Source organism: Halichondria panicea, chromosome 2 (assembly GCF_963675165.1).
Source record: "Halichondria panicea chromosome 2, odHalPani1.1, whole genome shotgun sequence".
Lineage (NCBI taxonomy): Eukaryota > Metazoa > Porifera > Demospongiae > Suberitida > Halichondriidae > Halichondria > Halichondria panicea.
Genome location: NC_087378.1, coordinates 374,366 through 387,678, shown reverse-complemented (window position 1 = coordinate 387,678; position 13,313 = coordinate 374,366). Strand labels below are relative to the sequence as shown.

At 44.8% G+C, this 13,313-nt stretch overlaps 4 protein-coding genes and 1 long non-coding RNA gene across 9 annotated transcripts; 1 reads left to right on the top strand and 4 right to left on the bottom strand.

Moving 5' to 3' along the window:
• Nucleotides 1-72: 72 nt before the first annotated feature.
• On the bottom strand, nucleotides 73-3,277 carry LOC135331633 (uncharacterized). Of its 3 annotated transcripts, none has more exons than XM_064526854.1 (6): nucleotides 3,070-3,277; nucleotides 1,609-1,826; nucleotides 1,192-1,303; nucleotides 696-1,076; nucleotides 353-439; nucleotides 73-296 (listed from the first exon to the last, which is right to left on the bottom strand). In XM_064526854.1, the coding sequence occupies exons 1-6, from the start codon at nucleotides 3,163-3,165 to the stop codon at nucleotides 228-230; spliced, it is 963 nt and encodes a 320-aa protein (XP_064382924.1). In that variant the 5' UTR covers nucleotides 3,166-3,277; the 3' UTR covers nucleotides 73-227. The 3 variants fall into 3 exon arrangements, with proteins under 3 accessions (XP_064382924.1, XP_064382925.1, XP_064382926.1); XM_064526855.1 differs by having other exon boundaries at nucleotides 353-436; XM_064526856.1 differs by having other exon boundaries at nucleotides 702-1,076.
• Nucleotides 3,278-3,402: 125 nt separating this feature from the next.
• LOC135332318 (uncharacterized) lies at nucleotides 3,403-3,889 on the top strand. The gene is made up of 3 exons (XR_010393182.1): nucleotides 3,403-3,433; nucleotides 3,497-3,691; nucleotides 3,761-3,889. It is a non-coding gene; the product is annotated as an uncharacterized LOC135332318 (long non-coding RNA).
• LOC135332316 (uncharacterized) lies at nucleotides 3,540-4,185 on the bottom strand. Its single transcript, XM_064527707.1, has 3 exons — nucleotides 4,044-4,185; nucleotides 3,757-3,924; nucleotides 3,540-3,680 (listed from the first exon to the last, which is right to left on the bottom strand). The coding sequence occupies exons 1-3, from the start codon at nucleotides 4,137-4,139 to the stop codon at nucleotides 3,576-3,578; spliced, it is 369 nt and encodes a 122-aa protein (XP_064383777.1). The 5' UTR covers nucleotides 4,140-4,185; the 3' UTR covers nucleotides 3,540-3,575.
• A 903-nt stretch (nucleotides 4,186-5,088) lies between these two features.
• LOC135332313 (uncharacterized) lies at nucleotides 5,089-5,973 on the bottom strand. Its single transcript, XM_064527704.1, has 3 exons — nucleotides 5,821-5,973; nucleotides 5,539-5,727; nucleotides 5,089-5,467 (listed from the first exon to the last, which is right to left on the bottom strand). Exons 1-3 carry the CDS (start codon nucleotides 5,971-5,973, stop codon nucleotides 5,249-5,251), a joined length of 561 nt encoding a protein of 186 aa, XP_064383774.1. The 3' UTR covers nucleotides 5,089-5,248.
• A 330-nt stretch (nucleotides 5,974-6,303) lies between these two features.
• On the bottom strand, nucleotides 6,304-13,272 carry LOC135332283 (putative pre-mRNA-splicing factor ATP-dependent RNA helicase PRP1). 3 transcript variants are annotated; one of them, XM_064527663.1, is made up of 13 exons: nucleotides 13,114-13,271; nucleotides 12,541-12,775; nucleotides 12,148-12,341; nucleotides 11,710-11,938; nucleotides 10,643-10,792; nucleotides 10,090-10,344; nucleotides 9,655-9,778; nucleotides 9,462-9,596; nucleotides 8,954-9,145; nucleotides 8,729-8,851; nucleotides 7,440-7,630; nucleotides 7,095-7,264; nucleotides 6,304-6,615 (listed from the first exon to the last, which is right to left on the bottom strand). In XM_064527663.1, the coding sequence occupies exons 1-13, from the start codon at nucleotides 13,209-13,211 to the stop codon at nucleotides 6,498-6,500; spliced, it is 2,214 nt and encodes a 737-aa protein (XP_064383733.1). In that variant the 5' UTR covers nucleotides 13,212-13,271; the 3' UTR covers nucleotides 6,304-6,497. The 3 variants fall into 3 exon arrangements, 2 of the variants coding, with proteins under 2 accessions (XP_064383733.1, XP_064383734.1); XM_064527664.1 differs by having other exon boundaries at nucleotides 12,541-12,852; nucleotides 13,114-13,250; XR_010393178.1 differs by having other exon boundaries at nucleotides 6,474-6,615; nucleotides 6,993-7,264; nucleotides 13,114-13,272.
• Between the last annotated feature and the right edge of the window lie 41 nt (nucleotides 13,273-13,313).

Sequence of the window (13,313 nt, the reverse complement as noted above, 5' to 3'; positions counted from 1 at the left end):
GGGCGTGGTTGTATTCTTTTGATAATCTTTAGATCTACTGTCTGTCTGTGTGTGTGTCCCAGTTCTAACTGCTCGAAGATTGTAATATGTATTTAATATTTCATGAGTAAAACAAAATATGCCCAAAGGCAGTTAGCACCGTGGTGCTATTATTATAATTGTATACAAGCACACAAAATGCAAAATGACACGAAAACAAAAACACACAATCTACTTCTAACTACATGTCATGTGACACTATGCAGTGGACTACCTCCGACAATTCGAGGGGGTGGGGCAGGGGGGGAATCCCCATCCTGTAAAGATTGATAATATAAGAACCTGCTTCTAATTCAGCAATAATGTCTCTCACCATATCAAAACCCAGAGCTATGGGAGGAGAGGACATGGGGATGGGGGAGAGTCGTCTAGGTGGGGGTGTGGGGGGTGACAGCGGCTCCTGTGTGTGTGTGTGTGTGTGTGTGTGTGTGTGTGTGTGTGTGTGTGTGTGGTGTGTGTGGAGGGGGAGTAAACATTAACCTTGCATTCCAAGCATACCTGAACAAAGACTACAATTAAACTAGCTGTCATGCATTCATTACACAGATATGCCAGTCGGTCAATCAAGCAGAGAAATCTCACACACACACACACACACACACTATAACACTGTACATGTGTGTGTGTGTGTGTGTGTGTGTGTGTGTGTGGCTTACATCATCATCATCATCATCTTCTTCTTCATCTGATGAGCTCTTGGCATTCTTTCTGTGCGGGGGGAGAGCGGGTGGGGGGTTGATTGAAATAGAAATCTTTGCCCCCTCAGACAAGACTCCGTTTTCCTTACCCCCCGTCAAGGAGTGTATCGATCGTGTTCTCGGTAGGGGGGACGAACGTGGAGAGACATTTGGGTATGAGTTGGTACTGGATACGTCCAGGGGAGTGGGAGGTATGGGGAAACCCGGTGGAGGAGGGCGGATGAGGATATCGGGGGATCTTGGGATTGGGGGTAGCGGGGAATCGGGGGTACGTGATCTGGGTAGTACAATAGGGGAGGTAGCAGAGAGGCTATGTGCAGCAGGCATGGTAGCTGATCTCTGTGGGAAATACAAAGCCATAAGAGAGAGCCTTAATCGATACCGGTAGTATCAATGTGCGCACACACACAGCTACACATGAAGGTTATGCATGTACAGACAGACAGACTATTACATTATCGAGCATAAGTTTGCTGGCAGGAGGTGTGCCAGGCATTGTACCGCCGTCAGTGTGACTCAACTTCAAGTTGGTACAAAAAGCGTCCACCCAATCAAGCATCTCAACACTGCAATGGGGGGGGGGGGTATGTGAGGTCATCCAGGTGTGTGCGATTGTGTCGTCTAGCTGTACTAAGATAAACAAGTCAGCCTGGGCCAGCAGATGTTTAAAGAACTCATTGTTTGCTAAAAACAGACTAAAATTATTCAAAAACACATTTATAGTAATACGCAAACACAGAAAGAAATACAGCCACGCTCTTGAGTGAGAGGTTACCTTCTATTTCTACAAACTGTACTTGTTCTCGTGGAACAATGGCTGGAGTGTTTTCCGGCATTGCTATGACAATGTACTAGTGTGCATGTAACATACTGGGAAGGTGCTGAGAAGTAGTAGACTCTCTTTGGCAGGTGAAGGGCAAAGATGTGCTTCTTTTGTTTGTGGGTCATGTCAGAGATGACCTGGTAACAGTTGAGCAGAGAAATTCTCTTAATGGGTAGGGAATTGAAGGCCTGTTCCTCGTCCTTGTAATAGTCGAGAGAGGGGTCCCCCTCAATGATAGTGAACACACACCACCTCTTTCGCCAGCCCTGCACAAGAGCAAACACTATAATCATAAGGAAGGAGGGATAGTATAGTGCTGACAATATCACTAAGGCTGGACTGGCTAGGATATGTGGCTGGGAGACTATCATAACCATATGGCAGCTGTTGCTAGGAGACACTCAGTATTAGCAAAAGTATGTACACATTTCAGAACTGTTCCTATGTGCATGCAACAGTCAGCCAAGATTATAATGTCGTCCAAAAACAACAAAACAGCAGCTGGCATCTTCGTATGAGGTACAATGCTAAAATAGTACATGTAAGATTGTGTGTGGGATAATAAGCATCATTGAATGGGCACGACTAAAATGGTAATATTGGATTGTGAATAGTAGTGGTCCCACCCTAACAATGGTTATGAGCTATGAAATTACTTAAGCCAAAGAATCATTCATTCCTTTAGGGAGTTTAAGTTATCGAAGGACCGACTTAGCCAGTGACAAGGTGTATACCGTGATGCATCCAGTTCCATTAGCAATGGTTTGTTTGTCAGTGAGGGATAATGTTTCTCACTGCATGAAGCCACTGTAAACAAACAAGCTTCTAAAGCAAACTGCAGAGTGAGCATTGATATCAGGTAAGCAGAGACTGCAACACCTAAACAGATACACACTGGGTACTGGTACTACAGGTGTGTGGGGTACTGGTACTACAGGTGTGTCCATAGGCACGCTTCTCACGGGTACACAATCAACACAGTGACTCCTACCAGGAGCTCATAAATAAGAGCATTTATATTATGGGCTCCTGCTCCTACCTAGCTGACAATATTGTGTCTAGTGCATTATGCAGGAAGCTAGTGAGGTATTCACCGCTTATGCCAATAACTAGGGGGACAAAGCAACCACAAGAATCAGTCAGTCTACATGTACAGGAAAGAAGGATTCACTAAGTACCCACAAACAGAATTCCCTTCTAGTTAACACATATGCAACCATGGTAAACATCATGAAGCTAAGTTTAGCTATTAAAGGGCTTCCCTGTATTCAGCAGGTTTCTGCTGATATAAAATGAGACACCTCTATGATACGTTTATGTTTTTATAGGTACAACGTACGTACATAATTATTCCTAAGCCGGCCTACGCTATCATAAAGACTTATCCAACTTGTACCACATGCATTAGTAATCCCTCAGCAATCCATTTGTGGAATTGACTCTTCAGCTAGCTATACAAAGCTAAGAACACAACATCTCATGATGGGAGTTCATAGCATGTTTGCTCACATCCAGCTTGAGCTTCTTGTCCAGTGGGGGAGACTTGACTAGGTAGCCTTGCTTGACAGTGCCCGGGTGAACAAACTTGTTGAATACACCAGCCATATCACAACTCTCTCATTACTAGCATCCACAGCTCTAGCTCTCCTCTCCACAGTGCATGCTATGCGCTAGTATAGTGGACGTGGACGACGGCTACCCAGTTAGTGTATAATTACTAGACCCTCCCCCCACCCACACACAATCATGATGCCAGACAACACACCGGGGATTTCCTGCAGGAAAGCCCCCCCCCCCCCCCCCCCGTGGGTGGGTCATGGAATGGCTGTCTGCATATTAATTGAAACAGAATGCTGCATGGTCACTATTAGAGGTAAGTGAGTGTTAAAAGTAAAAAACATGATCATTTATACCAATTTTTGATGCACTGATGCAGGCAATTACTATACGGTATGTTGTTAAATTTTTGTACAAAATCACTCGGAAAAAATTGAGCTATAAAACTATCTATTAAGTCAAAGGTTGGTTGCCTTAACAGCTGCAGTGGCTCGAACACAGAGAGCTGCTAGTCTGTCCTCCGTACCCTGCTCGCCAGCCTGTTGAGCGGGGAAACCATCCAACTGCAGACAGGGTACTATTATTTTAGCTCTAGCTATAGTACTTATGCATAGGTAGTCATGGCTTATTGCTTCTCACCCAGGTTTGCATGGTGGACTTAAGAGCCTCCCCGACTTCAATGACTGCTTGATGGTCGGTCGAGAGCTCATCCTCTGCAGTACGGATAAGCTCAACATTGTCCAGGAGGTTGCACACTTGTTTGATGAGGTCAAAGTTAGTGTCTTCTATGATGTTTCCATCCAGTCCCTGCATCGGTCAATGCGAGTGCATCATTGATATCCATGCATGCATGTATATAATTATAATGATGGTTTCTATCTATATTTAAGCAGTATATTCATGCACTTGCACACTCACACACTCACCAGAACATCAGATTCAAATTGCTGGCAATTGACACAGGCAAATATCGATTGGAAGGCGAGGAGGAGGATGAGAATAGTGGCTATGCTGGAGGCCATTATGCAGTGAAGAATGATAATTTATATGGAGTTCCTGTTGAGTTGAGAGGTTGTGTTGTTTCTTGATGTGTTGTTCTCCTGTGTGTACCTGCATGGTGTTATATAGGCTGTAGACAGGATGCATCTTTCAGTTTTGGGACTGTTAAAAGAGTGTGTGTTAAAACTCTATCATAATGACTTAATCAGTCTGTATAGGTGCATATGTGATGCAATTATTCTATGGAATGATACATTTCCTTGTTTGCAAGTTCCAATTCTAGCGCATTAAGCTATTTCAAATTCCGGCAATGCACTCTTGCCTTCTTGTTGCCTCTCTATACCCCCATGCATGCAGAGTTTCCCCAGGCTACAGACCACCCACCGTATATAGCCTCTGTCATTACCTCATTGCAGTACGGCACGGTCCTGGTGTTAGGCCTACGCTAACTATGTGCTGACATGTACTAGTTAATAGAGCAAGGTGCTAAAAGTAATTGGTTGTTTTCTTACTGCAGCATTTTTGTCCATGCACGGGTCTATTTCTCAATAAGTGTTACATTACAAACTTTTGGTGTGAAGTAAGTAGAACACTCAGTCCCTAGCTAGCTAGTATATGTTAGGTACTAATAACAGTGTTGTGTCAGCAGAATTTGATAAGGGTATAGGGGAAACACAACCGTGCAACTGTTCCCATGCATGCAGCATTATTGACTATATTATTTGTACTGCTAATACAACTCGAGCCCGAGGGGCGTATGCAACTGTTCCCGAGCATGCAGCATTTATTCATGTGATTCTCTAGCCTCTATCCCAGGCCGCACTTCCAATTGTGAAGGAGGCTATAGTGATTCTCTTACACCATACGTTTGCTATATCTGCTACTCTTAAACTATAGGGGGGGGGTATATAGATCTGTATCGGTACGTTTCCCAGACCATTCAGTGCATGTACATTATAACATTGTCGAGTATCAATTATAATAAGTTTTTATCAATATAAAAATAAAGGTCTATCACACATTGCATGTATGGTGGAGTGATCTGGAGGTTATTTGTGACATGAGGTTCCGTTTTACATATCTAAAATAAATAAATTCCTAGTAACATATAATAAGTGTTTTTGGTTATTGTTCATTTGGAACATTGAAATAGATGACACAAGCGTTCCTTTACAGGGCTGTCCTCTTGGAAGTGGGCGTTGATCCACTGACACTCGTCGATAGTATCCACCACAGTGCTGGTCGCCATGTCAGCTCTCTTTATCGCTTTATATATTTTGATGTGAGTGCAGAGCAGCTCTAAGGCTTCATTGGAACAAGTCGTAATGGTGTTCGCTCTGATTGAGTTTAGCTGCAAGAGAGAAAACGGGCAAAACTATATAAACATTTCAGCTCCTCAGGGCATGCAAACACTATACTCACCCAGGAGCAGGTGTTGTTTCGTATGTTCTCAGCTGCTGTGAGAGCGTCGTTGCTAGGGAAGAACTTGGTTGTTTCATTTTGGCTCATACTGTCGTTACTCGTGACTTTGGTGATATAGTTAACCACCTGACATATCCCGTGCTCGGCAACGCTGCTCCTCACTCGGACTCTTGTTGAATCAAAGGATTTCTGTAATGCAAAACATCAAGTCGTTAATTGCATTGTAAATTACCGCTGATGGACTAATTAACAAGATGAAACTATGGCTAACAATTAACTCACCATCACGGCTAGCATTACGAGAAGTCCTTCTTTGAGTGTCTTGTTGACCTCCTCTGGTGCCTGTGGGCTGGAGGTTGGGGCTCCGTTAATTAAGTGAGGGGGCAGAATGGCAATGGTTACGATCACCACGATGAAGGAGAGAAGGAACTTCATTCTTGAGTTGAAATGTTGAGATTGTCAGTCGTATAAATAATCACTGAAGATGCTGAAATGGTGCAGGACATTGGAGAAGAAGCTGTTTTATAGCATCCTCATTTGTTTAACCCCCAACATCGGAATTTGATGGTCTGGGATTTTCCAACCCCTCTTTCCTACGACCGCTCATGCATGGATTAGGTTTCTCTAACAGACAGTGAAAAACTTGCATATCTTAATTAATAGGGAAATATGACTATGAATATAATTAGAACTCATGAATTTGGTTATTGTACGCCATTATTTTTAGTAATCACTATTTCTTATACTTCCCAAAGAATAACTCACTTACGCATATTTATTGAAACTTGCATTCATCATCACATGGAAAATAAATGCAATTCGTGCTTCATTAATCATTTAATACTATTGTAATAATTATGTAATGTTTGCATCATTAAGCACTTATACAACTTGACAATTAATTGACTGGAACACAAGTTCCCAAGTTCCCAAATATAAGAGTTCATTGTACACAATGTTCAAAAGATGCCTTGATTTTGCAGTTCAACTTTGGCCTTGACTTTCTCCAGCTGCCTCTTTGCCTCGCATTGTGGGAAGTTACCGAGGTCATAGTACTGTGGGGCTATCTTCACCAGCCTGGGGGGGGGGGGGGACAGGGTTAATCACTATAGCAATGCAAGCTAGTAGCTAACAATAGACTGTATGGCTGGTTTAATCTATACACAATATTGAGAGCTAGCTGTATGTCATAGCATGCCTGCCACTCTGGCTTGATGTCTAGAGCTAGCTGTATGTCATAGCATGCCTGCCACTCTGGCTTGATGTCTAGAGCTAGCTGTATGTCATAGCATGCCTGCCACTCTGGCTTGATGCCTAGAGCTAGCTGTATGTCATAGCATGCCTGCCACTCCTCTGGCTTGATGTCTAGAGCTAGCTGTTACGTCATAGCATGCCTGCCACTCCTCTGGCTTGATGTCTATAGAGCTAGCTGATACGTCATGGCACAGACTCACCACTCTGGCTTGATGTCTAAAGCTAGCTGTATGTCATAGTATGCCTGCCACTCCTCTGGCTTGATGTCTAGAGCTAGCTGATACGTCATGGCACAGACTCACCACTCTGGCTTGATGTCTGTGCAGGTGCGGACGTAGTTCTTGGTGGTGAGCACGAACTCGTTGTAGAGCACCCACTCTGGTTTGTGGTCGAGACAGGTGCTCGGGTGAAGCTGTACTGCTTGGTTGTCCTTGACAGTCAGATAGTGACCACTCCTCTCAAGGTGAGCCACCTGGGGGGTCATTGTTAATAAGCTGTGGGGGGTCGTAATCTCCAGGGGGTGGGGCTACCAACAGTCGAGAAATAGCACACACAAAGTTACTCTAATCGTGAGGGTGGGTATACTACTACACTTGTTTGCATTCCTGTAATGTCCCCATGGATACCAGTCATGTAATATAGCTTACCTGCATAAAGAACCCAGTTGCAAGAGCCTTGCGTATATTGAGGTAGTAGTCTTTGCTCGTGAACTCTGTACTCGTGCGTTGGAGGTTGAAACGATCCATAATCCGAGACAGCTGCTCTCGAACATTGTCAGCTGACTTGAGCGAGCGAGCGCTCACGAAGTTATCGTAGCACCACTGGGGGTCTTCTTTACCTGTGGGGGGGGGGGTAAGCAAAAGTGTACAGGTTAATGTAATGTATAATAATATTAATAATGGAGATAACAGTGTGGTACATAATTAATAATAATAATAATAATAATAATAATAAGTTAACTTGTTCTGGAATGCAAGGTGGAAGTACAAGCAATGTTCTCTATAAGACTCCCCATCAGGTGCAATTTGTTGACAAGGAAATGCTGCCTTAAATGGGAACTAACGATAATAAAACCAGTCTCCCCCTAAGGCAGGTATTGGTGTAGCTACAGGTGTGCATGTACCTTATACTGGGTCATACATGCTCTCACGTTACCCCATTCCCACAAGAGATGGTTGTTTACCAGGCAGGTACATGTATGTAGTACAGCCACAAGATATAGCATGAAGATACAGGGAACAAACAGGAAAACACATCTATATCCCCAGGCAATACTCTACACACACACACACACACACACACACACACACACACAAGCACACACTGAACTATGACCCCACCTATGTAACGAGAAGACACTCGAAAAGGAAGAATGATATAAGAGGGAGGGCATACAGTAAGACAAGGAAATAGAGGAGAGCGGTTTCCATTCTCCCTAACACACAGTGACACTAAATAACACAGACTCCTGGGGCCATGATGATCATCGGCCCATTTCCCTTATCCTTGAACATGATTCTATGGTAATTGAAAGCAGTGGAACAATGAAAGTGAGGAAAAGATGTAACGAGACTAGGAAACTACAGCTAGAGGATAAGCCGTACAGCCAGTAGAGCAGGAAGCAAGTTGTGAGGTCCATTAGACTGAGTGACGTCCATTAGAATCCTCCAGAGAGTTACTACACACATGTACACATGTACACATGTAAAATTCCATTCATTTCCAGTTGGCGAGTGAGAACGCGGTAACAGACTTAAGAAGGGGTTTAGTAAATACCCTCACACAAACAACTCTAGCACATGCCTTAAGGGGACATGTTAGGTATGATGTAATGTGAGTACAAAAACAGTTCACACCTGCTCTAATTAATTAAACAGACATTTGATACCTCCATGTTCAAATAAAGTTTCAATTTCACAAGATCTGCATAACTTACTCTGTTTGTAGGCGTGGTAGACATTGAGCAGAGTGAGGTGGTCACCATCGATGTGGGCAAACCGCATCTTGGCCTCGTCAGCTTGCTTCCTCACATCAGGGGGCCGTACAAATATCTGTGGAACTGAGAACAAAAGTAGCAAACATTGTAAGAGTGCTTACTTCACACACCTGACAGTATTGTCACACATACGCCCACCCCACACTCACACATACGCCCACACACCTGACAGCATTGCTGTGATTGAGAGGATCTCATTGGAGCAGTTATAGTCAGTGCTGGCTATGACCATCTTCCCCAGCTGGGGGTCCAGAGGGAACTCAGCCATGATGGCCCCCAGCTGAGTCAGCTCTCCGTCATCATCTAGTGCCCCGAGGTAGTTGAGCAGCTCCAGTGCCCTCATCAGTGTCTCAGGTGCTGTGGGGAGTGGAGTGGGTGGGTGTGGGGAGTGTGGGATAAGAGGCAGTGTGTAGATGTACAATCCTAACACTCAAGTTATGTGCAGTCAAAGTTATACCTCCCAAACAGGCTAATTTCAGAGAAAACACGAAGACTATATATATTTTTTTATAGCCCATGCTTTTTCTTCAAAAGTGGGACACTTGGGCCCAACATTAAACATGAAAACACACCATCTTATAACTTTATCAAAACACAATAAAATCATACCACAAGCTGCACCGTGTGTGTGTGTGTGCGCGCGCGCGCGCGTGCGTGTGTGTGTGTGTGTTACCGGGAGGGTCCATGAAGTCAAAGTGCACAAGGTCATCAATGCCCAGCTTCTTGAGTTGCAGCACCACAGTGCCCAGATTGGAGCGGAGGATCTCCGGGTATGTGTTGTCCTGCATCTCGTTCTGGTACGCTTTCTCTGTGGGGGGTGTGGTCAGTGTGAGGGTTTGTTACAACATGGTTAAACCTTCTCTCACCTGTGTATAGCCTGAAGCACTTGCCAGGCTTGGTCCTCCCGGCACGGCCCGCCCTCTGTTGAGCACTGGCCTTGGAGATGGCTGATACTAGTAGAGATTCCACCCGGATACGAGGATTGTACACCTGTCACCAACCAACCAATCAGACAGCAAGTAGTGAATGTATAATATACAGTGGTGCATGTGCAGGTTGAGCTATTACTATCACTAAGCAGCTCTACCACTGTACAGTCATAATATATCAGCAGTCTAGAGCCTCAGGCAACCTTTCAGCAGCAATCTTTACAGACAGTGAGTATGCCACTCACACATGTGATGGCCCTCCCTACTAGCTACAGAATGCATATTTTTGTTTGGAAATCAGTTCATCCAAACTTACTCTATAGACGGTCAAAGATAGTTGCCACACACACACACACACACACACACAGACACCTTTTGCTTAGAGAACCCAGGGTCAATAACGAACACCACTCCGTCGATTGTGAGGGAGGTCTCAGCGATGTTGGTGGAGACCACCACCTTACGTCCGATGGCTCCGTTGGGTTTCTTGGGCGGGGCTGACTCGAATATCCGCTGCTGTAGTGCGGGGGGCAGAGTGGAGTAGAGCGGGATACACTTGAGGTCACCAATCTCAGGGCCAAGGTTTTCAACTTCTCGTTTGATGCGTTTGCAAGCCTCCTCAATTTCCTGGGAAGTGGGAGGCAATAGCAAATAATGTACACTTGCCGGTAAATAATAATCACTGGCTATGAAACAATAGTCAGAGATATTGATAGAAATAACTTTCTACATGTGGTAAAGAACACCTCACAACTGTTTTATATAAGGCTGCAAATTCCATTGCACTTACTTAGCTGACAAAAGCTTTCACACACCACGCACACACCCACACCACACACACACCCACACCACATACACACCCACACCACACACACACCCACCCACACCACACACACACCCACACCACATACACACACACACGTACCTCTTGTCCAGTTAGGAAGAGTAACACGTCTCCCTCCACCTCCTCACAGATGTGTATCTGCACCACGGTCCTAATGGCTGCCTCAAGATAGTCCCGCTCAGGCTCAGGGGTGAAGAAGATCTCCACCGGGTGAGTACGACCAGGGACACTCTGTAGGGGGGGGGGGCACATGGGAGGGAACATTATAATATGTAGGGGGGGGGGGCACATGGGGGGGCACATGGGAGGGAACATTATAATATGAATAAGGGACTTACAAGTAACAAATCAAACACAATTTACAGTGAGATTATGGATTGCAGTGCACAGTTTTGCCTGACAGCAAAACCACAATTAGATTGTATTAGGGCCAAACTGGCATAGCTGAATAATTTCGGCCACTTCTACAGAAAATATTAAGGACAGAACCTAATCTACCTAAAAAGGGTAAGTTGGGTCGTCGCCCGGTTTCTGTGAAACTTCGTTTCACAGAAACCGGGCGACGCCCCAACTTGATCTACGTACTTGACAGGAGTATGATGTATTCAAAAGTTAGGGAAATTACTTATTGATTTGTAAAGAAATGAAGAAAAGTCCCCTAAGAAAGAATCGAACCCACACCTTATCTATCATCTAATCTACTAAGCCACCACCCTAACCACTAAGCCACACAAGTGCTAACCCTCGGGTGTTGACATAAGTAAATAGATCAGAGGAGTAAACAGCAACAAACCTACAATGTTTAATAAAGACTGGTAAGGGATCACTTCAGCTGCAAATATGTAGATCTACCTCGAATAAAGGTCGCGTGTAGAGCTAGGCTATATGCAAATTCAAGCTTTTGCTTGCTTTTATACGACAACGAAGCGAAATCTGCCACTAATAACTTGTTGTACGGAGGCTATCCATGCTGTAAACGCAGTGCTATGGCAGCCAGATGAGTAGACAAACGGACAGACAAACAAACCAACTGACTACTATACCCGCTGGCCGCGGCACGGCCTCGGGTAATAATTATATTGTGGTTTGCTGTTGGCAATTCTCTGTTGCAAGTGCACTGCAATCCACTGCAGTGGTACATATCTCACTAGTAGAGGGGCGTCCAGGAAATAGTGCTGGAACTTTCCCGCGTCTAAAGTAGCACTCATGACGATAATCTTAAGATCTTCCCTCTGCTGCACAATCTCTTTTATCAGACCCATCAGAATGTCTGTGGCTAGAGTGCGTTCGTGAGCCTCGTCGAGAATGATGACTCCGTAGCGATCCAGCAGAGGGTCGTTCATGGCCTCTCTCAGCAGCATACCGTCCGTCATGTATCTGCAAGGACGGGGGCGTGGTTAGGTTAGGCTAAGAATACAGCAAGCAAAATAACTCTAGTTACACAAAGATGCACATTTCAATATATAGTCATCAAACTACACTAGTACAGGGGATAGTCCACACTCCACACACTTGAATATACTAATGCTTGTTTGTGTGGCTACTCTACACCGCCCCCTCAGGTAATGAGCACACCACCCACTCACTTGAGTATAGTGCGTGGGCTGGTGCAGTCCTCGAACCGGATGGTGTAGCCCACCTCCTGCCCCAGGGACACGTCCATCTCATCGGCCACCCTCTGGGCCACACTCATGGCTGCCACACGTCGAGGCTGAGTACACCCCACTAGCTTACCCTTGCCCTTGAGCTCCTGGGACATCTCAGCCAACCATTGGGGAATCTAGAGGGGCAATGAATGATCACTTGAATTTACCACGTTGAATAACATCAAGAGTAGATACATGTGCTCTTATCTACTCTTGATAACATAGATGGTAACTAGCTAGGATGCACAAGTTCTAACTTGGGACATTACATTTCAAAGTGCCCATCTGAACATTGTATTGAAGTCTAATGACACACACACCACACCCACGGACCTGAGTGGTTTTCCCGGAACCTGTCTCTCCAACGAGCACGACCACCCTGTTGTCTTTGACCAGCTCCATGAACTTGGTATAGTAGTCCCACACCGGCAGGTTCTTTCTCTTGTCAAGAATAGCCCAGAACTTGGCAGAGAAAGGCCGCCCTGTGTACTTGTTGAATTGTGCCTTAGGCATTGCAGGCGAGGTGGAGCCAGTAGATGACTTAGCTCCCCAGGTCTCCTCCAATTTGCTGTTGCCATGGTGGACAGCAACAGGTGTTTGATGGAGATTGAAGCAGATTTTTTCCGTTAGTACAGACACTGCAATCTACCGAAACAATCTATGAAATACCACGTACACTACTTCAAGGCGTCCTTCTGAATATGCACCATTTAAACATTTCGCCCACACTAATAGTATAATTTTATGGTCTCACAGCAAATGTAATTATTTTATGGGGACACCGAAGAAGTATGGTACACTATGATGAATTTATTCTATTATTCATAATACAATCAATGTGAAAAATAAATTCACAGCTACATGACGCTCACAATATACCATACCGCACATGAAGTGATAGAGTACCTCATTTTGGGCTTGTCTGGAGCCAGGTCTCCAATGTCGAGCTTTCTCTTGCGTGGAATAGCCGCCATTGCTGCTTCTCTTCGTGATTCGACGTTCATCCACAGAGACAGAAACGTGGAGCAAGTTTGTTACTTTTCTTTGTGATGATCCTGTACCTTGTGGTAGGTAATGGTCGTATTTTTGCTTGTGATTTATGAGAT